Source organism: Agelaius phoeniceus, chromosome 7 (assembly GCF_051311805.1).
Source record: "Agelaius phoeniceus isolate bAgePho1 chromosome 7, bAgePho1.hap1, whole genome shotgun sequence".
NCBI classification, from domain to species: domain Eukaryota; kingdom Metazoa; phylum Chordata; class Aves; order Passeriformes; family Icteridae; genus Agelaius; species Agelaius phoeniceus.
The window spans coordinates 20,973,128-20,996,196 of NC_135271.1; the positions used below are offsets into that span (position 1 = coordinate 20,973,128).

Here is a 23,069-nt window from a genome sequence, read left to right on the forward strand (position 1 = left end):
TGAAGGATTCAGGACAGAAGTGGATTAAGCTCTTGGGGGGCTTTAAGCCAACTCTCCTTTTAGATTCCTGCAGTCTATTTCATTCTGAGCTATGAGTGGCACCCAGCAAGGCTGCTCTGCTTCCTGCACACAAATATTGCTCAAAATTCCTTGGGCCAGAGCTCCCGTGTGGCAGAACGCGTGGCCAGGCACTTCACAACTGCTGTCCCCTCTGGATTTCTGCTCACACAAATAGAAAGGGAAAGCCCAGCTAGCTGGGTTTGGCTCTGACAGCAGTGCACACACACTGCTCTGCTGCCCTTCCTGAGGGGGAGAGCTCAATTACAGGTGTTTGGGCTGTTCTGTAGCACGGAGCGATTCCCCTGGGACCCAGCAGCCAAGGGTGTCACAATGCCTGTGGGGGCTTGTCCACCACCTCGATGCCCTCCTGCCTGGAGCAGCTCCCTTCTCTCATATTTTACACCCTGTCTGCAGCCAAGCTCAAGGGAGTAACGCTTCTCAATAAGCTGCCGGCAGATTTCAGATGCTTTGAGAGCCTTTTCAGTGTTCATCACAATTTAGGCTCACATTTTAAGAACAGGAGAGCTCAAAGCAGGCACAACCCCTGGCTCTCCCTACATGCCTCTAGCATTCGGTCCCGGGGTGAGAATGATGTGGTGTAGCCCTGCCAAACCCTGAGGTGCCCGCAGCCCTGCCAAACCCTGAGGTGCCTGCAGCCCCGACAACAACACCCTGAGGTGCCCGCAGCCCCTTTCCTGCTTGGCGGAAACCAACATCAAATCTCTTCCGGAAAACAAAAAACTAACTAACTGACAAATCTTTATTTCTTTATGAAGGAGGGCGGAACTGCCGGGAAATCGCTCTCCGGGAAACCTGTGACAACGCTCCTCTCCGTGTTACAGCAGCGGCTTAAAATGGCGCGGAAGGGCAGCGAGCCGCTCCCTTACTCCGCTGTGCCGCACCGGCCGCTCTCGGGGCGCGGCGGGGCTGTTGCCCGGAGGGAAGTCAGTCGGCGGGCGAGGGGCTGAGGGGAGGCCGAGGGGGTGAGAGGAGGCCGGGGAGCTGACGGAGCACGCCCGGCTCAGCAGCCCCAACTCGGCAGCGGCAGCGCCCCGAGACGGAGAAGATGGCGGTAGCAGCGTTGGCCAATCAGCGCGCGCCGCCGCCTCGCGCCCGCCCGTTACCCAGTCCCGGCGCTCCGCGTGCCCCGGACGGTTCCATTCGCCTCAATCGCCCCCTCCCGGCGCCCGTGTTGGTGGCGCCCGGCCGGTATAAACTGGGGCGCGGCGCACGTGTGCTCCTCAGTGCCGGCGGGAGAGGGAGGCGGGGTGGTCGCCGTGCTGGTGGTGTCGGTGTGGAGAGGGAGCGGTGGGGGTCGGGCGTGCCGCACAGTCACCGCACAGCCCCTCGGTGCTCGTGTCCCCGTCCCCTGTGAGGGTCGCCGGTGCCCCCCTGCCCGGCCCCGCGCTGCTTCTGCTCCCCCGCGGGATGCGGGCTCGGCCCGCCCCGCTAGCCCTCACCCCCGCGCCGGCCGCAGCATGAGCGCGGCGAGCGACACGTATTTCCTTATAAAAGACATAAAACCCGGACTGAAAAACTTAAATGTCATCTTTATTGTGCTGGAGATCGGTAAGTGGCGCCCGGCACGCCCCACCCCCGGGCCGCCCACGCGTGTCACGGCGGGCGGGGGGGCCGGCGGCGCCGTGCCCCCCCTGAGCCGCGCTTCTCCCCGCAGGGCGAGTCACCAAGACCAAGGACGGGCACGAGGTGAGGTCCTGCAAGGTGGCGGACAAGACGGGCAGCATCACCATCTGCGTGTGGGACGAGATCGGCGGCCTCATCCAGCCGGGGGACATCATCCGCCTGACCAAAGGGTGCGTACGGGGCCGGGCCGCGCTGCCCTTTGTCACCCGCGGGGCCCCTCCAGGGCCACGGGGGACACGGCCGCCGCCTCCGACCCGCTCCCTGTAACCGAGCCAGCGCCCTAAGGTCACTTGCCAAATTAAACCCACCTTTCTTTCCCAGGCCGGAACATGCCTAGTATGAGCGTGCAGGCTAGGAGGGGCTTGGGTTTGTAATAAGGAGGTGGTGGTGGAGAGATTTGTGTGCCTTAAAAAGCTTCCTAGGACAATACTTCTGGGGCAGGGGGGAATGCAACAGTCAGTCCTGCTCTGTAAATCAAGCAGGGGAAGTTCAAAGCATGTTCTTATTTTCACAGCTAGTTCTTTGCTCTGGCAGTCAGCTCCTTAATGAAAGGTGAGGTTGATTACATATCACGTAGAAAAGTTGCTTTTCATTGGAATGACATAACAAAAGTGACAGGCAGAGGAGAACCTTTTCAGTTTCACTATAAAAATTCGTTCTAGGGCTACACTGTAGAATGTGTTAATTTGTTTAGGTGCAAATAGTTCCTCAGAGGTCATTTAATTTAAAAAAGAAACAAACCCAACCCCAAAACTTAATGTAAAAATGCTGGAGTCAATCCGAAAATCCTTTTCTGTTTCACTTAAATTGTCACTAGCAAAGTCATAGTAAGTTTCATTTGAGTTCTTCATGTCAGTTAGGTTGCACTTTTAGAAATCCATTACACTGATCCTTTGGCCTACGGCACTCCGGGATCTGCAGTGTATGTAAGGTCCTGTTAATTTGTTTTTGTGAAAAAGTAGGTGAAAGGCAACTCAGGCTGCTAACTGAGCTGCTCTTTAGTTGTTCGAGTAATTCTCAGTTCTGGACTGAAATTGCATGACCCTTGCCACCAAAACTACAGCTGCTTCCTCCTATGCAAATGTCCTTTTACACGAAATGGGCTGACTCCTCAGCAGAGGTGGTTCTGGGGAAGGCTGCTTGCGTGGAGAGCACGTGGAGCTCAGGGATGGGTGGAACTAAACCAGAGCTCCGGGCCAGCACAAAGCCCCGTGTGTAAATGACATTGAAACAAATTAAGAGCGATACTGTTCAGCTGTATTACTGTACTCCCTTCTGTGGCTGGCTTACTGTAACTGCTCTGGTGTTTCTGTGCAACGAGTCATGGCATCCTTTAATCTAAAAAACTGAGCTTGGCTTGTATGTCTTAAATTTATGAGCTGACATCACTGCTTCTGGTGGGTGGCAAAGTCATGCCTTCATTTACATGAATTGCATGCTCCCTTAGGACTGCAGAGGGAGTGAAATGGCAAAAGCTAAATCCATTCTGGTTTGGCTCTCATCTTCAGAAAACTGGCGTGCAGGGCTCTCCAAATACAATTTTATATTTAAATAGAATTGAGTGTGTGGTGTTGCCATTGCAAGGCAGGTACATTTCAGCTCTGTAGGCTAACGTGGCCTCATAGTGCAGGATGCCCTCTGATACAAGCAGAAAAGCTTACACAGGCACTACGAGTGAACGTGCTTTTTTTTTTTTTTTGCCCCTTGCTGAATTTCAAGCTGCACACACATTCCTCTGCAAAAGCAGACACTGTTGCTTACTTTTGTAAGTTGGTGAACCCGTTCACAGGAAGCTGTTGCACTTAATATTTCTAAATTTGAAATTAGTGCTGGGGTTTAGTTCTTTATGGCCAGCTCTTTTTGAGATAAAAACCAGTGCTTGCATACGTGGAATAACTTTGTGCTGGAGGTTGTGAGTCATGTGGTTTGCTGGGTCTTTTCCCAGTAAATGTATGTTTGACTTACATTTATTGTTTGGCAGCTCCTTTCCTTTGTTTTCTGCTACAAGACTGCCTGGCTAGCTGGTTATTAAAGGTATAAAAGCAGTGAGGGAGTCTTTAAAGTGAATCTATGAAGTGAAGAACACTAATCCTTGTTCTGGATGGAAAGCTCCCAAGATAGTATCTGCAGTTCCAGTGCCTGTGCTTTCCAGAGCAGGTTATCACTGCACTGGCAGTGCTGTTGCCTCCTGCCAGCCTGACTCCTCCCTGCTGCCTCTTCAGGGCCCTGCGTGTGGCCGGATGTCTCCCAGTGTCAGCAGATAAGGCAAAGGGCAAGAGGAAGGTTTGTTATCTCTATTCCAGAGATACACCCAGAGTGAAGGAAGTGGTGACTTGTCCAGAGTGGTGCCTCCTCTGGAGTGCAGTTGCTGAGGCTCCCTGTTCCTGTGCTAGAAGACACACATATTCTTTTTAACTCCCTTGCACTGTGCCTGTGTTTCTGGTCTGTGTTTTCCTCATTCTCTACCCGTACGTGATGCCCCTCACTGAAGGGATCAATTACACAGAAGGTTTTGTATGGCTCAGATTTCAGTGCTTGAAGTCAAGTGCCACCATAAAGAATAGAGTGCCCTCACCCTGTCTTTGTGAGGGAACATTCCTGCAATCAAAAACCTATTTCAGTGTGTTTCTATACATCACTTGGAATTTGATGGCCAAACTTGTGCTTTTAAAAAACCCAGTCTGGTAAGGACCTATATTAAGAATGGAAGCACTTTTGATCATGCACATTCAGGAGCAGTAGCTGTTCTCCAGCAAGCAAAGGTGATTCTTCCTGGCTCCTGCTGAAAGCAGAACTGAGAGTTGTCACCAAATATAACACAGACACTGCTTTTGGCAAAATGCCTTTTCTCTGCAGGACAAGTCATAAGGGTTGTTCCAGTCAACAAAAGAGCATCCAATCTCAAAATAATTGGCTGCTTTCCTGGAATTGTCAAAGGAGTCTGCTGAGCTTCCGGTACCTTTTGCTAGAAGTAGTACATGGGGATCTATAAACAATTGGTGTTGGTGACTTTGGGGTCCCTGGGAATTTTTTTGGTCCATGCTGGTGTGTAATTCTTGTTAACTTCCTGGAAGATAGCATCTTTCTACTTCCTCTGTCAGCTCATTCACTAAGAAACTGCTTCACTTCTCCTTTCTCTGGTCAGGTACGCATCTCTGTGGAAAGGATGCCTGACACTTTACACAGGACGAGGAGGGGAGCTGCATAAAATTGGGGAGTAAGTATTGTGTGTTCATACCTCTCAGCAGAGTGCCATGGTAAGTAAGAGACCTGGTAGCTCTTAGGAAATGGAATTCAAGGCAGTAAAAGTGTATTCTCAGTTGGTGGTGGATGTAATGAGCTCTGACCCTGCCTGGACTGTAGGTACTTTGTGGAAAATCAGTCTCCATCATTGGCACAGGTCTAGGAGGAGGAAATGTGTAAATGACAATCTGCTTTGCTTACCTAGGCCTTATCTTGATTAACCACTTCATTTTGGTGGGAGCCTTTTGTATGTGTGTCATCCTTGAGGGCCAGGCAGTGCAGAGAAGGAAGAGCAAGGTCACTGCAGTGAATCATATCCAAGCAGAAACAGACCTCATTAAACCTGCTTTAAACTGCCCACAGACTGGGGCAACAGCTCCTGCCCAAGAACAGACATGAGTAACATACTTGAGCAATAAAAAAAAACAGCAACCTTTTCTAACCAGAAAAGTACTTCCTCTGTTGCACAAAGTGCTGTGGGAAACCCTGCAGTCATCAGGGAAGTGGGGCTCTGGGGTTGCTACACATCCTCCTGTATGGTTCAGAAATGCCCAGTGTTCAGATGGATTTACACACACACACAAAAAAAAAAAATCTACAGATTATTTTGTACAAAATCCATTACCTCAGAAGTGTTACCTAGCTGATTTACTCTACAGCTGGCTGGAGTGATGAGAGTCCTTATCTGAGTTGTAGTGTTTAACCATTCCAAGCAGTGTAATGATCCAGATCTTTCTTCCTCTCTGCCATGATTTCCATGTTGTGAGTTGATGGGCCTATTCTACCATAGTCCCCTTGAGTGGAAAAGGATGAAAGCATCCTTTTCATTCCAATTTCATTGCCTGTTTTGGGCTCCTCTGTGCTATTATTGTTAATGGGGCCCTGCATAGTATGGGAGTGTGTGGGAGTGAGTTTTCTCTAGAGGTGTAATGCAGTCCCTGTCTGGGAGCAGGCTGGGTGACTCAGTGCCTCAGGTGACCTTGTGAGTGGGTGCTGGACAAGATTATGCAGCTGGAAGAAAGACAAAGGGAGCCCTTTCATCACCTTTTGTTTTATTTAGGCCAGTTTACCTCCTTGATTAAATAAATGCTTGCCTCTGCTTGATTGAAATGCCCTCACCAGGAAGATGTGACAGCCTCACCACAAGCCTATAAAGGGATTAAAGAGCCTTTTAATACCTACACATATTTTCTGAACAGTGGGGTCTGGATTAATTACTTCTAGGTGATGCGATGTCAAGAATATATGCTCTCTGAATTGTGGAGTTAAGAACTCTGTTAAAAAATGTCTTTAGAACTTGCTAATAATCCTAATTTCTTCCCAGGTTCTGCATGGTGTACTCAGAAGTGCCAAACTACAGCGAACCCAACTCGGAGCACGTCGGGCAGAACAAACTGGTAGGTTAAACTTGTCTGAGGCTTGTGGCCTAAAGTGCTCCTTGTTCTGAATATTTCACACTAGGTTGTGATCAGATGTGACTCTTCTTGAAAAAGAGACTCAGTGATATATAGCTAGAAATGAGCCAATAATTGAAGTAGCAGATAAATTCCATGTGGAGCCACTGTAAGAACAGAGGGGAAAAAATCAGCCCCTTTCTGTAAAAATGTGAATTTTCTTTCTCTGATCCATGTCTTTCTTTTTTTTTTTTTTTTTTTTTTCCTTTTACCTTTCTCTAAAGGCACAGGGTGAACAGAATAATATTTCTGCATCAAGTGGTATGGGTACTTGTACTTTTGGGCCACTGGGTAAGTTTTTTTCAGTTTGTAGAAGTGAAAAAAATGAGAAACACTTAATGGGAATAGAAATTTATTTCAAGGGTTCTCCATTCTTGGGATAAAAAAGTGTACTAGTCTCTAAAAAGTCATTCAGACTGGGGCCAGAACCTCAAGCATGTAAGCATGAACATTTCCTGGAAATGTTTTTAGGATTCCTTCTGTAGGAGAGAGGAGGAGATTAGAATGTTTGGGGTGTCTATATCACATAAGAGATCTTGACTAATCTTAAATTGTTGTGATGCTTTTGAAAAGTTTTTGCAGCACTTGAAATTCTGCTCTTTTAAACTCTCTGAGACATTGGCTTTAAAAATTACTTCAGTCTTGCTAGATTCCATGGCTTTCCTGCCTGGTTAGCTCACAAAAACAGATGTGGTAATCTGAATTCCAGTATTTGACTTATCTGGATCATTTTGTGCTGTATTTAAACATAGAATCTTAAATATGAAAATGCTTCAAGGCTTTGAGCAGGTGCAAACTGAGAGGGAACCTTAGTTCTGGCCTGCCTACACAATGCCCTACATGATAACAGCTGTTATTGTGACCCTTCTTGCTTTGAGAATTGAGAAAGGGATGGAAGGGAGGTAGTTTGGGAGGGGAAAGGTAAGCTGTGATTTGGGATCTTGCAGTGCCAGAGAGGCTTTACCTTGTGGTCTTCAGGGTTTGGTGTTTACTGCAAACTCCATGTATTCCCTGTTGGTTAAGTTATGTAAAGAATCAGTGATTTCAACCCATGGAACTCGTGATAATGTTTTTCTGTCTTTTTAGGAAATGGTTTACAAACTGGACCTGAAGCAAGTGGATTTCCATTCACGTATAACCATGGCCACATTTATGCAGGTAGTGGGAGAGGCAATGGACGAGGACCTGTAAATCCAGCACCAGCCAATAGTGTTCAGCCTCTTCCCCCTGCTGTCAGTAATGGGAGGGACCCACGCAGGGCCTTTAAGAGATGACTATGCCAAATGTGGTTGTACAGCTTGCTTAAACTCTACACTCTACTTGAACACTTACTGCACTTTTATTTATAGTTAACTGTGAACCAGTTTGTCCTTTGGTTTGTTTTTTTTTTTTTTACCTTTTGGTGTATGGAGCAAACTTGATGTGATCTATTTCTTGTTTTGCATCAGGGAAGCACAGTGAGTCTTCCCTGTACATAAAGGGGGTAGGGGGAGAAGGTGGATATGAGGAAGTAAGGGTCACAGGTGAAGATGTCTCAATTAAAACTCAGTGCCCTTTGCTGAACAGAAGAAAATTTCAGTTACATACATGTATTTCTGTTGGTCAGCCATGTAGCCTTAATAGGTCTACTCTGTCCTGTGCAAGCATGTGTTGACTTCTGTTAGGGATATAACGGGAGCTCTTCGTATGGGAAGAGAAATGAAGGGAAGAGCACAAGTGCTTTGGTGAGTTGGGTGTCCTGGGAATGAATATGGCTTGTGAAGCAATAAGTGTAAGGAAATGGTGGTGCCAGACCTAGTGGTGTCTCTGGAATCAGGGAATGGATAGCTCGGATCAAAGCTGAAGATGTGGTGAGTGTCGTGAAGCTTGATTCTGATTCCAGAAAGGTGTACACTACTTGAAAAATTCTCTTTAAACACCATGATCACTGTCAAGGAAGGTGACACTGATTTTTGCTTTGGATAGAAGCTTGGATATTCGTTCTTGCTTTGCATGAGATAGCAGAATAGGAGGATCTAAATTCAGACAGTGTTGGGGAATATGCTTTTTGTAGCCTTTCCTCATGTAAAAGCCCGAGGTTACTTTGCAGGAGCCTGAATTTCCAGGAGCGGACTGTTCTCAAATGCTGCATTACCCATCTCTTCGATGAGTCTGCCTACTCCTCCTTCCTTCATTCACTTTTCCAATAAATTATGTATTAGATGAAGCTGTATATGTGGATTGCAGAGGTACTGGCCAAGCACACAGCTGCACTGTGATGCTGTTAAGCTTTCCTTCCTCTGTTTTATATGAAACATGAATTATCCCTTGAGGAGCCCTCCCCATATCCTGGGGGGCAAATAGCTGGTTTTATTTCTGAGATCACAAATGCCTTGACTCTAGATGAGAGTCCAGTGCCATATTTCAGATCAGGTTCAAAAGCAACTCGGAAACTGAGGTGTCATACTGGATTCATCTGTTTAACTCTTCTTAACTGACCTCTCAAATAAAAAAAAATTGCACTAACCACATCAACAACAAATCTAACTTTGTTTCTGTCAAGCCATAAAGACTTCATGACAAAAGGCTGTTTCTTCTGAATTGTGGGTTGTCTCTGTGGTCATTCATGTTCTTTGAATCTACCGATGTGTTACTAATGTTTACAAGTTGTTTACATTTGATACTTTTTGCTTTTGGTACTCTATCATGATCTGTTGAAAATTGCTTCTAATTGGTGTAAGTTCCCTGTTTGGTGTGAAATGAACTGAAGTTTGTTTGAAATGCAAGCATCAGCAACAACAAAGTGCTGAAGGGAGGTTGAGAGAGACCCGTATGCCCAGACACCTGAGGGCTGTTTGTCTCTACTCTGGTAAAGTGCTTTCCTGGTACTTCCAGGTGGAACTAGTGAAACTTGTTTTGAACACAAGAGGGTGGCATGCCTCAGGAGATCCCCTCTGCATGCTGCTGTGGAAGAACACTGGTCATTGGTGAAGCAGAAAACAGGCATTTCTGGGGAAATGGTGTCAGGAGGAGATGTGTAACTCAGGGACTTTAAATTGCTTACTTGTTTAAATAAATGTGATGTATAGTCGAGATGCATGGACAACCTTCTTCTGCACTGTTGCTCTAAGTCATTTGATGTGTTTGTGAGAAGGAAGCCAAGAAGACTTCTAAACCCAGGAAGCCTCTGTGACGTGTTCCAGAGGTACATAAGATGTAAGTATGGTGTGAGAGCCATGCTGCCCAGTCAGTAGTAGCTGTAAAGTTAGCAAAGTGAACAGTGCAGGTGATGGCATGGTGGGGTCTTGGTGTTCATTGGAGTGTCTCCAGTGTGGATCTCAGATCCTGGTGGTCTTAACTTCTCTGTGGCATAATGAAGTTAAAATCAAGGGCAACCCTGTGGTAGTGTGTGCTGAGAGGTGCCTGATATTTGTAGCTCTATGCATCTGAGCTTTTAGTAAGCTAATAAACAGAATGCTTGTTCACGAATTCCAAGTAAAAAGTGATATGCTTAATGCTAGTAAGAGGCATAAGAGTAAAACCCTGCAGTCAAGTGGATGATTGATACGCAGTCGGGAGGAAAAAAGCAAGAGACTGGTCTTCACATTCTCAAGGTTAGTAGCATTCCTGCTTTCCTGTTTCTTACATGAAACTATTGCAGTTTATTAATAAATTTTTACTTCTTTGCAGGGGAAATCTGTGCCCTGAAATGGACATGGAGTTAAAATAATTTTTCAAGGTCCTCTGATCTTCCACTGAACCTGTGACAAAGTTGTTTCCCTCAGAGGTATCAGTGTCAAGATAGTGAGCTCTCAGCTTGCAGAGGAATCTGGGAGCCTTACAGCTGTTGGGATCACACCACCTCGGTTCACAGAGACACAGACACACACATCTCTGTGCAAACAAGCAGTTGTGAATTACTGTGACATGCTAAGGCACTTCCTCAGCGCTCAGTGATGAGGTCAGGGAGTCTCTTTACAGATACCTTCCTGTTAATGGTTAGGCTGCACTTAGGGTAGTCTCATTCTGGATAATACAGATTTCCAAAGGACAAACGACATGGGAAGGTGTTCATGTACCCAGACACAAACTGCACAGTGCTGAAGTGCTGCTGAGTAGTCCCCGTTCACTTGAATCACAAGATGCCCTATTCTCATCACCTGGCAACAGCTCCCCCTCTCCTGCCTGCCCCAGCACAAGACTGATGGCAAGAGTGGCAGTGGAAAGAGGTTTGCTGTATTTCTGCTGCCATCTGTTTTTTCTGTCCATCCTCTGCATGAATCACCTTGATTTGAAAGTGGCAAAGCAGTCCTGTACTGTGAAATACTGGCCTATCTTTAGATACAGGGGAAAGTCATACAGCCCATGCCCACAGTGAAAATGGGAAGGTGCTATAAGAACAAATATAAACGCTGAACCAAAATGCAAGACCTTAATGCAATCTGCCTTCACAACTTATTTAACTTTGGCCTTAACTTGAAACTGGCAGGTTGCAGTCCCCTGCTCTCCAAATAATGCTGCTCTTTAGCATCACAAATCCCAGGAAGGGCATCTGCAGCGAGTGCTGCTTCTGCAAAGCCATGAGGGGTGGTACAAAACAGCTTTTCTGCCTCTGCAATGTCTGCACAGCCAACCCCCTTAGCAGCACTGCAGGGCTGTCCACCATGTTCAGGAGACAGGTGCTGTTCCCTGAAACCCCTTTTGTTTTTCATAGACATTGAACCTTGTGTTTTGTGATGGCCTGGCTGCTATGGCCATCTTCTGCAGCTCATGTACACGCTCCTAAAACAAGGGATCTTTTCCCCACCATAAGGCAGTTTTCTTCAGAAGCTCCTGAAGTGCTTTTATAGGACTAGGAATTAGTAAAAGCAATGGGATTTGGAGTGTTTCTGGGGAAGTCTCCTGGGCTCCTTCATGGCCCATGTGTTTTCACCTGCCAGGTTGTTCCCTTACTTCTCTAATGCTTGCAGATGTGCCCAGTCAAGCATGCTCTTTGTCCTGCAGCCCTGAGCCCAGCAGTTATTTGTGCTGCAGGTGTGGTGTCCAGCGGTGCTTTCCCAGGGCATCCCGGGAGGTGCCGTGGGGCTCCCTGCAGCCCTTGCTGGCTGGCAGCTGGCTCAGGAGCTGCAGTCTGTGAATCTGGGGAGTTGCATGCTCCTGGGGAGGCTGCAGGGCTGTGGCTGCCCAACCCGGCCCTGCTGAGCTCTGTTAATGACTGCAGTGGAGCTGCTGCCGGCTGTGCCCCAGCCAGGTCTGCCCCTGACTGTGCAGTGCTATGGGGTGAGTCCGGCCCTGCTGCTGGGGAGCACAGGGCCCCAGGCATCCCAGGAATTCATTAAGAGATGCTCTTTCTGTCTTCAGCCTGTCCTACTGAGTCCTTTATTCTTGCTTCCAGAGAATGCCAAATTGTTATGGCTCTTTATAGGGATTCTGCTTTTTAATTTATTCTGTGATGGACATTTGTGTGTGTGTGTGTAACTGGGATGAGAAGATTAATCCTAAACAAGCTGTTGATTAAACTACTGGAGTTCAAAAGGATTAGGAAAAAAGTTTGGAAGTGACTAAGGGGAACACTTAAGGACTTCATTTAGGTTTTTAATTTCTCTAAGTTGCTGTTGGATTTTTTTCTCATTAAGAAAACAATGCAGTTGTAAGAGCTTCATCTAAAACTGCCTTCCCACACCCCCAGCTGATAAAGACTGTCTGGATTTGTACATGTCCTAGCAAGTAAGATTAGGGAAGGAAGAAAACATCAGGCTCTACCTCAGAGAACTCTTGTGCTCTAAATGTACCTTCAGAGCTAAATGTTTCCTTATTATACAAGTTTGAATGGCATGGCTTTGACTGTGTAGAGTGGATTGTAGGGCTGACTGGCTGCTCCAGGTTTAATAAATTTGCATATAAAAGACAAAATTGGCTTAATACACATCAGCTGTGACTCCATGGAAGCACAGTTGCATGTTGGTTGTAGTGTGTCAGCAGAGCCCTCTACCAAGCTTTCTTTGGGTTGGTGTCCAGAGGATGAAATGGCTTTGCAAAGTACTGGACAGCTATTTGAGAAATATGGAACCATGCTTGTCCACCCCATGTCCCCATGGGGCTCACTGGGAGTTCCCACTGACTTCAAGGGTAATTTGGAACAGGTCCTATGCAAGCAGTAGTTTCTCAACTCTAAAACTGGGATAAAGTGGTAGTGCAGATCTGTCAGATGCTAAATTCATAATTTATGGTGTGGAGAAGCTGAAAGCAACAGCCAATATGTGGAGTTCTTTCTAAATCAAGAAAATTCTACAAATAAATATTTCTAAGTCTGGATCCTCTGTAATTAGGTAACTGAACTTGCCCTTTTGGGTTTGCTCTTTTTTTTTTCCCCCAGTGGTGCCAAGTGCTGCAGTTCTGTGCCCAAAACTGCAAGTGACCTGTCAGTGCAACTGGGAGGAGCTGCTGGGGCAGGGGAGGGGGATACCCCAGATGAGGATGGCTGGGGGATGCCAAGGCAAGGCCTGGAGCAGAAGGGCTGGTGGGGCCCTGCAGGGCTCTGATTGGTGGTTTCTGGTTCCTGTGTTGTGGGGAAACTTTTGGAAGGCTTGGACAATAACTGTCATAGTGGCTTGGGGAAGGGGGGAGTTGGTTCTGGTGTGGGACAAGATGAAGATGCATTAAATGATCTCTAGCTGGCTCCACCATTCTTTTCTATGATTTATGCATTAGGTTAATTTTTGTAATTTCCTTCTTCCTAGCTTGATTAATACTAAATTTAATTTTCTATAATCAACTTGAGCATGTAACTTGGAGAGATGAGGTTTAGGCTGATTGCAGTAAAAATCTACCTATCCAGCCTAGCTTGAATAAAGCAAAACTATTTTTATCCCTAAATTATGCATTATTTTCATGGAGCTCTGCAGCTTACTTATTTAACCTTTGAAAGGAGTGCTCTATTTTTTCAGATCACCTAATGCAAACTTTGCAAATGGGTTTTTTAATTATGAGAAACCCACCTGCATGCCATCAACCAAATTATTGGTGAGGCAGAGAAGGATAACCAATAGTGCTGCCAGACTTAAGGTGAATATGAAAAGTGTTTAAATGCCGAGAACAGAAGTTGCCAAGAAATAAGTTTAAACACCAGGTGCCGGAGGAACAAATTAATATTACTTACTTTATTTTTAGAAATAGTGAGCGGAGGCCTGATGGAGATAGACATTTCTATGTGCAGCAGCAGTGCTTGGCTATGCAATAGGACCAACAAAATCAACACAACCTTCTTTTAGAAGAAAATAAAATATCTATTTTAGTTTAAAAAAGCCTTAGGTAGGGAAAGAAAGAGACCTTCATAAACTCTCTACTATTTTTAAGTCTCTGGTGAGCTGTTGTGCTGTTGCTTATCAGATCTGTCTGTGATGTGGGTTGGGATGACCTTGAAGCAAGAAACTTCTGTGCAAAAGCCATTCTTGCAAGTGTTTCCCTAGAATGCCCAGTCTGGTTTCATTTTGGCTGTGCTTTACTGATGGCAAGGCCCATTGCTAGGGACAGTGAGTCTAAGTGTTATTGCTAAGCTTATTTTCCCCAGTAGTATGGGGAATCAGAGGTAATTTCTAGAGGAAGTGGGACCCAAAACATCAGTAAGTCAGTATCATGAAGCCAATTAGAAGGATATGTCAGCTCAGGAAAATTGCTGCAATTAGATTCCTGTAGTCTTTTTAGCCAGGTGGATTTGCAGAAGCTCACTGTACAACTTCATCAGTGCTGGACCTGAAGGCATGAGTTGCAAAAATCTGGGTTTTTCTAGTAGATGTAAAGGCACACTGGAAAAAAAGAGGTGTATTGATCATGGTTGTTCTCTTGGAGGTCTGGTGGCTGGGAAACAAGAACTGATAGTGGATCTGGAATTACCTTGTGGTTTTGGGGATGTGCTTCAGTGGCCTGTTGTCACTGGGCTAATTGTGATTTAGTTTGGGTGGTGTGAACAAATGGCTCCTTCTGTGGCTGTGGCTGCTTGGATGGCCAAAGCTGGGGAGGGTTCTTCTTCAGTCCAGGCATGCAGGTGGCCCCTGAGGAATTAGCTGAAGGGATTAGCTTCAGGTGCTGTGTGCAGCCTGTGATCAGAAGTACCAGCATGTCAGAGGGTCCCAGCTGTCTGCAGGGTGATGCACAGGAGGAGGTCTCCACAGGACAGTATTTATAGGCACCACGGGTTACCTCATCTCCCAGCAATATTTGGTTCACTCAGGATATGATGGCTTTGGGTTTGGGTTTTTTTTGTTTGTTTGTTTCTTGTAAACTTGAGAGCTGCCTGCTGTGCAGCTCTGTAGTTTCTTTGACTGCCTTCTCTTTTAGCTGTCCTGAGAAAACCTTCTCAGAGGAGGCACTCCCCTGGTGTCCTGCCTGTTGTTACCTTGTGCTGAGAGCACTTGCTCTGCTACTCCTGCCAGTGCTCGACCTCTTCTCGTTTATCCCCTAACATGTTACTGCTCCTCTGGTGTTTGGCAGGTCTGCCTCATTATTTCTGCTTGTTCCAGCTCCTTTCTGCATTACCAAAGTAATTTACAGCCCTGCCCAGTTGGAGCCCCTGTTTCCCTCCCCAGCCAGGTGTGACATTGCCTGCTCTCAAGAATAACCATGATCTTCCTGCAATCCCATTAATGGATCCGCTAAGGCTGGAGAAGGCGTTTCATGCATCACTGTAACAAGTTGTTCACAGCTCCCCATGTGCTGGGCTTCAAATTCAGCCTTTCAAAAGACTTTGATAAAGAAGAAAGGACCGTTTTTTTCCCTGACTGCTGCAAATGAAAAAGCTTCTCACTTGGGAGTCGTGGGTCATATTTATGGAAATGGGAAGAGCAGTTGCAATATTTATGGCAGTTACAGAAGCGCTTGAATCTATATTTTATTGATATGTATTTACGTGCCCACAGAAATCTTATTGCACGCTAGTTGAGAGAACTTTATTTAGATTTAGTATTTTGAAGTCATTTTTTAGTGCTTCTTTATTATCCATGGAGTGCAAGGTCCAATATTTCAAGTAGGACTGTCACCAAACAGCCGGAGGTTTTAAAAAGATTTTTATTTTACATAAAGATAAATGTTGAAGCCACATTTTTCAGAGGCACCATCTGTTCCATGTTGACCTTAATTTTCTGGATGAGTGCTTTTCTTCAAACATTTTAAGTCTTGTCTACATTTCATTTGGTTGGGAGTGTTTAGGTTATTTGTTGAACAGGAAATCAGATATTCAGAATGCAAACACACCATTACGTTGCAAATTATTCCCTTTGTATAATTTAGCAAACTGCTTCTTAAATACTCTGCAGACTTGCTGGGGTAGCTCTGTGTCTCTGGCATCTGGTGGGTTGACCCTGTGTGGAGCTGGATTTCTTTGGAATGTCACTGTCACCATCATGCCTTGCACTGGGCAATGGGGTGCAGAACACTGAGGGAAAACTGCTTTTTAATGGATAGTTTCTGGGAGTGAGGCTTGGGTAAGGATTTGTTGGTTGGCTTCATGGCCTTGGAAGGATTTGCTGTCCAACAAACAACAATATCTGCTCCTACTAAAAGGTGACATTAAAATAGCTGTATGAGTACATATGCATTGTTCCCACAGGGCAACACTCCCCTTTCTCCCTTCAAATTCTTCTTGCTTCCTTGTCTTCAGCTGAAATAGGTTTATAGATTATTTTTGCCTTCTTTTGCCTCCAGCCTTGCTCTGTGGCTTGTCTGAACCCCTGTGGCTCCAGCGGTTCAGCTGTTTGTTACTCTGCCACTTCCAAGGGCTTTCAGGACCCTGCCTGTCTGTCTGTTCCTTCTCTCCTCTATCAGCTCCCTGCCTTGCCCAATCCAAAGCTTGTCCCTTGTCATGAAACTTCTTGGCACTGCCTGTCACTGTCCCTTGCAGGGGGCTGCGGCCCCAGCCTGTCCAGCTGGATGTCAGCCGTTCACTATTGATATGGGCTAGATCTGGGCTAACACTGGCCTGCAGTAGCAACTATTTTAGTGACAAAATGTACTCTTGGCAGAGATACCAATATCTTCGTGGCTTTGGATGGGAGGTGAGACCATAATCCTGCTCTTACGTGGTTTTTTTAGTTTTTATTTAGCATCTCCTTTTTCCCACTCTGCAAAATGCAGAGTGATAGTGAGACTTTTTTTTCCCTCAGAGTATGGATTTGGAACTAAAACTCATGATGTGGTGGAAAAAGTGTTACAATATAAATTTTGTGTGTGTGTGTGTGCTTCAAATTCCCAGAGGGGAAAGCTGTAAGGACTGCAGTCTTTTAAATTAACCAGCTGGTTTCTTTACAGCTCTGCTATGGAAGTGCCTAGTAAGGCTCATTTCAATGAGGTGCCAGGATATGGGGGAAAAGAGCTGAACAAACAACAAAATATCTGCTTAAACCAAGGCTAAGTTGTTCTGAACACCAAAGCCTGGAGTCTGTCTCACCAGGCTGGCTGCTTTTGGAAATACCTATTCCTGCACCAAGTTTTGAGGCAAGCGATGGACAGGGAGGAGGGAGGAGTGACTGCCGGGCTTGTGGCTTGTGCTAGTGGCTGTTTGCCATCCCCAAATCCACATAGTGCTCTGGTGCTGGATACTTAGAAGGCTTTTAGATGTTCATGTGGTACTTGAGGCCCTGGGGAGAAAGGCAGTGTGTGGCCAGGTCACCTGCTGTTCTTCCTCCTCACCATGCCCAGGGCAGCAGGCATCTCTGCTGGGAAGTGAGGATGCCAGTCTTGTTTCCATTCCAGGATTTTTCCTAATCTGTGCTATACAATAATTAAATCTAGAGTGGGTAAGTTTTGCCAAGTTTTGCCTCTTGTGGCTATCCTCTATCTGTATTTATATTTTTGTTTGCAAGGACAGAAGTTATTAATACTAGAGGAAACAAAGTCTGCTCTCCCTTGACCATGGAAATAAATGTTTTTCTACTTCTGAAAAAGCACTGAGTCCCAAAAATGGAAAATGAGAGTGGCTTGGGTTGCTTTGAGGCTGTGATTTATGTGCAAATTGCACATCTCCAAACAGGTGAAGAGTAACTTTTCCTGAAGAGCTACAGCATCCTGCTGCACCTGTGATGGGCTGTTGGGAAGGCAAGGGTATCTGGCTTAACTGCCAGAAGGTCAGCTCTTAATTATTGCTGTAATTAATCTCAGGTGATCTTTTTTATCTACTCAGCAGAAGGAGCTGTTGCAGAAGCTCATTAAAGGCATGACTCTTCAGCAGGCAGCAGAGTAGGGAGTTGTTCTGGGCTCTCCTGGGGTGGGTGAGACCTCAGAAATAGCACATTGGGCTGGCAGCAGCATTTAGGCCCTCAAATGCCACTCTAGGGTAGTTTGGAACATCTGGACTGTCAAAAAGTTGGATTGTGCATTTGATGTGGGAGTTTTGGGCAATCTGGTGGCATCCCAGCGTGCTGCTAACTGCCCTGGCAGCAGTTCCCCCTTCAAGGGGCTTCCCTCTCAAGGGTCACAATCAAAATCTGAATGTTCCAAGACAGAGTCTGGATTTGCAGCTGCTGGAGACTGTGGCAGAAGTGGGGTAAGTGTATGAGCAACAGCTGTGTTGTTTTCATAACAGATCTGTATTAAAAAACATAATTTCTGTCTCTCCAAACAGAAAAATGTTTAATTTTAAAAGACAAAGACCTGGAGGTTTTTTTCCATACATCTGACTTTCTACAATTGCTTAAGAAAACACCTAACTTCATGACAGAATAAATTGTTTGGTGCACGTTCACAATGTTTCTTTTGGTAGTTCCATAGCATGAGGTTTGTGAGGATTTGAGCAAATAATTGTTTTGATCTAAAAACCCCTAACTTTCATGTGACTTAAGGAAGATATTCTGCAAATACTGCCTTTGCTTTGATATTGTATGTGGTCATATCTGGACCACGTGAGTAAGTGTATTAGGGGTGACCAAAAGCTCTCTGACCTGCTGCTGGGCAGCAAGTTAAATATGAAATCACTGTAAAACTGTTTGGAAGACTACAACTTTGTTTCTAGTTATCCATGGGAATGTCAGAGCTGTCACCATCATGTGATTTTAGATATAAAAAAAATTAGTGTTTTGTGTTTTGGATCTGGGGGGCAATATGCTCTTCACTGGCACGTAAAGATAGGTTATTACTTTAAAATAACAAAGACAGCTCTGTCCACTTCAAATGTGGTCTCACCCTCCCCAAAATCTGTGCTTGCTTTTCACTGCTAGTACTTTTATGTTCTGTGGTGAAATCCAATGCCCTGCTGCCTGTTTAATTTTTAAGGGAGGCTGCTGTGCAGCCTTTCTCACAGGGTGAAACTGATGCTGAAAAATCTACCAGAAAACTGGCAGGGGAAGCAGGACTGATGTTGCTTTTGTTTGTCAGGGTGAAACAAGGTGTTCCATAATGGGAGCTTTTGTGTATTGCTTGAATTTTGTCTATGTGACTGGGCTCACCCCAACGTGCAGATCAGGAAAATGAACTGACAGGCAAGGAACAGCTGAAGGTTGTCAGTGGGAGGTTCACAGGGAGGTTATTCACAGGGCTGCAGAGAAGGCAAACACAAGCTAATGGGTTTTGAGTCTTTTAGTCTGCAGTAGGAAAAGAAACCTCCACCCAGTCATAGCCTTGCTGCTTGGTTGCAGCACCCTTGATGAGAAAATGAACCCACAATTTGCTGCCCAGGTCTCACCTGTGTGCTATTAAGGCTCTGCCTCAGCAGGTGCCCTGGTCCCTCTCCTGGCTGGCATGGGGCAGCACAGAACTTCTGGGGCTCTCACAAAAAAAAAAATTAAAAAAGCTTTGGAATTACTACTTGATATTTAGAATAAACAGCAAGGTTGGCTTCCTGAGCTTCTGAGATATGCTTTCATATTCACTTCTCACAGTAAACAATTAAAATTGCTACTTTGTTTGTATCCATAGTTTTTAATAAAGCAGGCTCCTCTTTAAGGAAATTGCCACAAACCCACATGTTCATAAGGCAAGTGTCATTTTTCCTTATTACAGCATGCTATTATCCCATGTAATCTCTGAATTATAACTAATGAATGTAGCTGCACCTAATTACTAAGCTAGCTACAGGTGAGAAGTTTATTTTTAATGAGATTTTTGTTTGATGGGAATGAGTGGATTCTCCAAATGGTATATCCTTACATACAGAATTTTTTATCTGAGAACTGGGTATTCTAGTGGTGTAGGGTGTTGTTTATTTTGTTGGTTTTTGGGGGTTTTTTTCCAAATCTAATGCAAAATGTAATGTGTGGTAATATGGCTGACTGCTCAGGAGTAAAGAATGCTGTTTGAGAAGAGGCTTTCAGTGTTTTACCAGGATTCCCAAACTTGCAGTGCAGGCAGTGGGGTAGAGATATTGATGCTTTGATGGCAGTGATGTGCAATAAAGTCACTGCTTGGAAGCTGGTATGTGGGAGAGGCACAGTGTCTCTCCAGTGTGTCAGAAACCCCCAGAATGGTCTACAGGTGCAGCTCGTAGCCCCAGATGATGCTAATTCCCTGCACAAGTGATTCTGATCTAAAGCAGGCTGATCCTGCTGGGCCATAAACCATTTTCTCCCTGGCCTAGCTGGCACTGGTGCTTGGAATACTCCAGCCAAAATCTGGGAGAGAAAAGGATGTCCCTTTTGCTGGTCTCAGGGAGACAGAATAGCAGTACATTCTCACTATAAAATTGGTGTCACAATTTGGAGCCAAATTTAGTCCTAGACATTGTTTATGGGTTCATCCAAATGCAGGCAAATAGTTATCCCACTATTACAAAAATAATTTGTTTACTTGCCATCTGGTTATTATACATGATTTTCTTTTTTTTTTTTCCCCCAAGATAAAATGAAGATCTTTTGATTAGCGACTACAGTAAAATGTGTCTGATTTATTTGTGAGAGTTGCTGTTTGCCAAGTACATTGCTGCAGCACAAGTACTGTTTGTTATGACATTGTACTGAGTCACTTGTTGATGCTATTTGAGGGAGAAAATTTAGTTAAAGAAACTGGAACAGGATGTCCATTTTATTTCAGTACTTGTAATCCTGAGTCATCTCAGATAGTTGATTAAATACAGCACCTCACATTGTAGACAGGGCTTCTCTTAACAGAATTTGGGCATGCTGTAATTTGATAGAGGGTGGAAAAATACAGAGCTGAATTTATGTGATGAGCTTTATTTTAGTTGTCACTTTCTGTTGAAGCACTCTTAAACCTTGCACACATCTGGTGATTTACCAGGTCTTTAAATACTTTGTATTTACAGTGAAACAGGAACCAATGTGAGGATAGCACACAGCTCTGCAGGTAGTGGGATTTTGAGGACTCTGTCTCAAGAATGTGGATTCTAGCTGTGGAGATCAATTAGGTTTATTCTTGATTGATCATATTGTCTGCCTCCTGCTTTACTTCCACTGCAAAAATAGAACTCCAGAGGTGTTTGGTTGAGTGTGTGGGAAGCAGGCAACCAATGGGATGGTTATTTCTCTTGGATGAGGTTGAATTCAAATCTAAAATTTCACTTAATAAATGATTTTATATAAGCCTGTATATCTGTGTGAGTGTGAGAATTAAGGTCTTTGTGAGAGTAGTATGAACCATCAAATGTGTATTATTGTTACTCCCTGTATGAATTTGTTAATGATTGTGAGATTCTGAAGTTGAGCATATTTCCCCTTAGGAGCTCAGAGACTTTTCAAAATAGCTTGCATGTATCCCATTAGCTTCACTTTGGGGTAGCAGGCAGCAAATCTTTAAAACAGAGTATTTATGGGCAGAAAACAAAGAATATTGACTCTATTTAAAGCTGTGGGAAGAATTCCCATTGGAATAATAAAATTATTAGATTTGGAACTTGCCTGTGAAACACAATACTGCTTTAGGTGAGGGATGCTACTATAGGATAAACACTGGTCAGAGGATATAAGAGCCTGGTTTCACTATTAATTTGGATAAATGCATGTTCAGTAGCTGCAGAAGCTCAGAAGATAAGGGGCCAATGTGTATTTATCAAACACTGATATCCAGATAGTTGTGGAATCAACCAAAGATTGTTGGTAATAATACACTGTGAGAAAGAATGGGATGTGGCTGCAGAAGGGGCCTTATGGGGCAGGGCAGCACTTTCCTGGGACAAACATCCTTGTTCTGGCTCCTGGAGAGAAGCACAGGATTGAGGCTGAGAGGTGGCCATGGGTGTTGGGGGATCAAGACCACCAAAACCCTCTGACCTGTTTCCAGAAAGCTCTGAAAGAATGGACTGTGCATGATAACTAATTTGCACAGAAAATGAGAAACTTTCCAGGGCAGGGAAAGCCTACCTGTGAAAATTTACCCCCACCAAGCCCTGGTGTGTGGGTACCCCAAGGAACCTTGGACACCCCATCAGCTGCCTCCCTGCTGGAACAAGGCCTGGTGATCTCTTTTTCTTCCTTCCTTTATTTCTCCTCTCTTTAATTAATCTCTCTTCCCTTTCACCTTCCCTCTTTATCCAAACCCCACTGCTGTGTACCTACAGAGGAGCACAGGGACTATCATAGCAATTTCCATGCCAAATGAGTAATTTACTAACAAAACTTCGTAAGCTTTTGCTGACCTTCTGATTTTTGTCATTCTTCTCAACCATAAGGATCTCTGAATCTTGGGTGCTGCCTTTCCCTTAAGGGTGGCACATCCCAGTAGTGCAGTTAAATGTTCTAGGAACCAAAGTGACAATCTGGTTGCAAAAGCAAAATGATACCGCCCCTCATGCCATGCAGTTGTTCTTTTCCTCCTGTGGATCTAGGAGAGCCATGTTTGAGTTGGCACTGGCATGGCAGTGTGCCTCTCCAAAGGCTTCTCCTTTCATCCCTTCACCTCCTGAAAATCTGTGTGACCAGGCAGCAGAGCAACTAAGAAAGCTCCCTCATTCCTTAATAGGAAAGAACAATGAATAGAGGTAATGTAGGTAAAACTTTACATTTAAATTATCTGCAGTCAAGAAGTGAAATACATTCATCCCTTCTGGCACTCTTGCTAATTTATATTTAAAGCAATATGAATTTCATGAGCATTTTAAAAAATCATATTTTAAATTCAATCTGCTGTCAAGTCATTTGATGTTTTGTGTAAAGTCATTTCCCGTAAACAGGTTATTGAATATCAAAAGACTTGTCTCATACATAATTTCTGGAAAGAAACAATATTATAATAAAGATGAGAATCTGGCCCTCATGTGAGCTGGCGAGCACTTTCTGGATCACTGCAGCTTCTTGGTTCTTGCTTTATCCCTGTCAAGGGAGTGACCTGGGAAAGGAACATTTGAGAAGGAGTCCATAATAATAATATTTTCTAGGTTACAGTAGGTTATTCTGTAATTAACTAGTGATATATAATAGATGATAAAAGATGGTGTAATTTTTTCCAAATATCAGAAATAGAGTTGGAAAAATATGGACTAATATTACCTCAAACCTGACAGACCTTTCAAGCTGTAGAGCTCATGCAGAGTAATGGACTGGGTAATACAAGCAGATATGTTGAAAAGCTAAGACATGTTTGTTCAAAGCTGTTGATGAAATAACTGCTGTATTTTCTTGGCATGAAGTTCTTACCTGTGCTTGGGAACTGCTGTCATTTGGCAGATGCTGCACTATGTAAAACTGAGCATCAAAGCTGGGATGTAGCTGAGTCTTTTGCAAAAAGCAATAAATTTGCCTCTGGATGCCACCA

The 23,069-nt window shown here is 44.7% G+C and overlaps 1 protein-coding gene across 1 annotated transcript; it reads left to right on the forward strand.

The window, feature by feature from the left end:
* Window positions 1-1,315: 1,315 nt before the first annotated feature.
* NABP1 (nucleic acid binding protein 1) lies at window positions 1,316-23,069 on the forward strand. Its single transcript, XM_054636382.2, has 6 exons — window positions 1,316-1,629; window positions 1,736-1,874; window positions 4,850-4,921; window positions 6,272-6,344; window positions 6,626-6,692; window positions 7,488-23,069. The coding sequence occupies exons 1-6, from the start codon at window positions 1,539-1,541 to the stop codon at window positions 7,673-7,675; spliced, it is 630 nt and encodes a 209-aa protein (XP_054492357.1). The 5' UTR covers window positions 1,316-1,538; the 3' UTR covers window positions 7,676-23,069.

Coding starts and splice junctions, on each gene's coding strand:
- NABP1 (XM_054636382.2), top strand. CDS start 1,539: ATGAGCGCGGCGAGCGACACGTATTTCCTTATAAAAGACATAAAACCC. Junction 1,630..1,735: donor CTTTATTGTGCTGGAGATCG/GTAAGTGGCGCC, acceptor TTCTCCCCGCAG/GGCGAGTCACCAAGACCAAG. Junction 1,875..4,849: donor ATCATCCGCCTGACCAAAGG/GTGCGTACGGGG, acceptor TTCTCTGGTCAG/GTACGCATCTCTGTGGAAAG.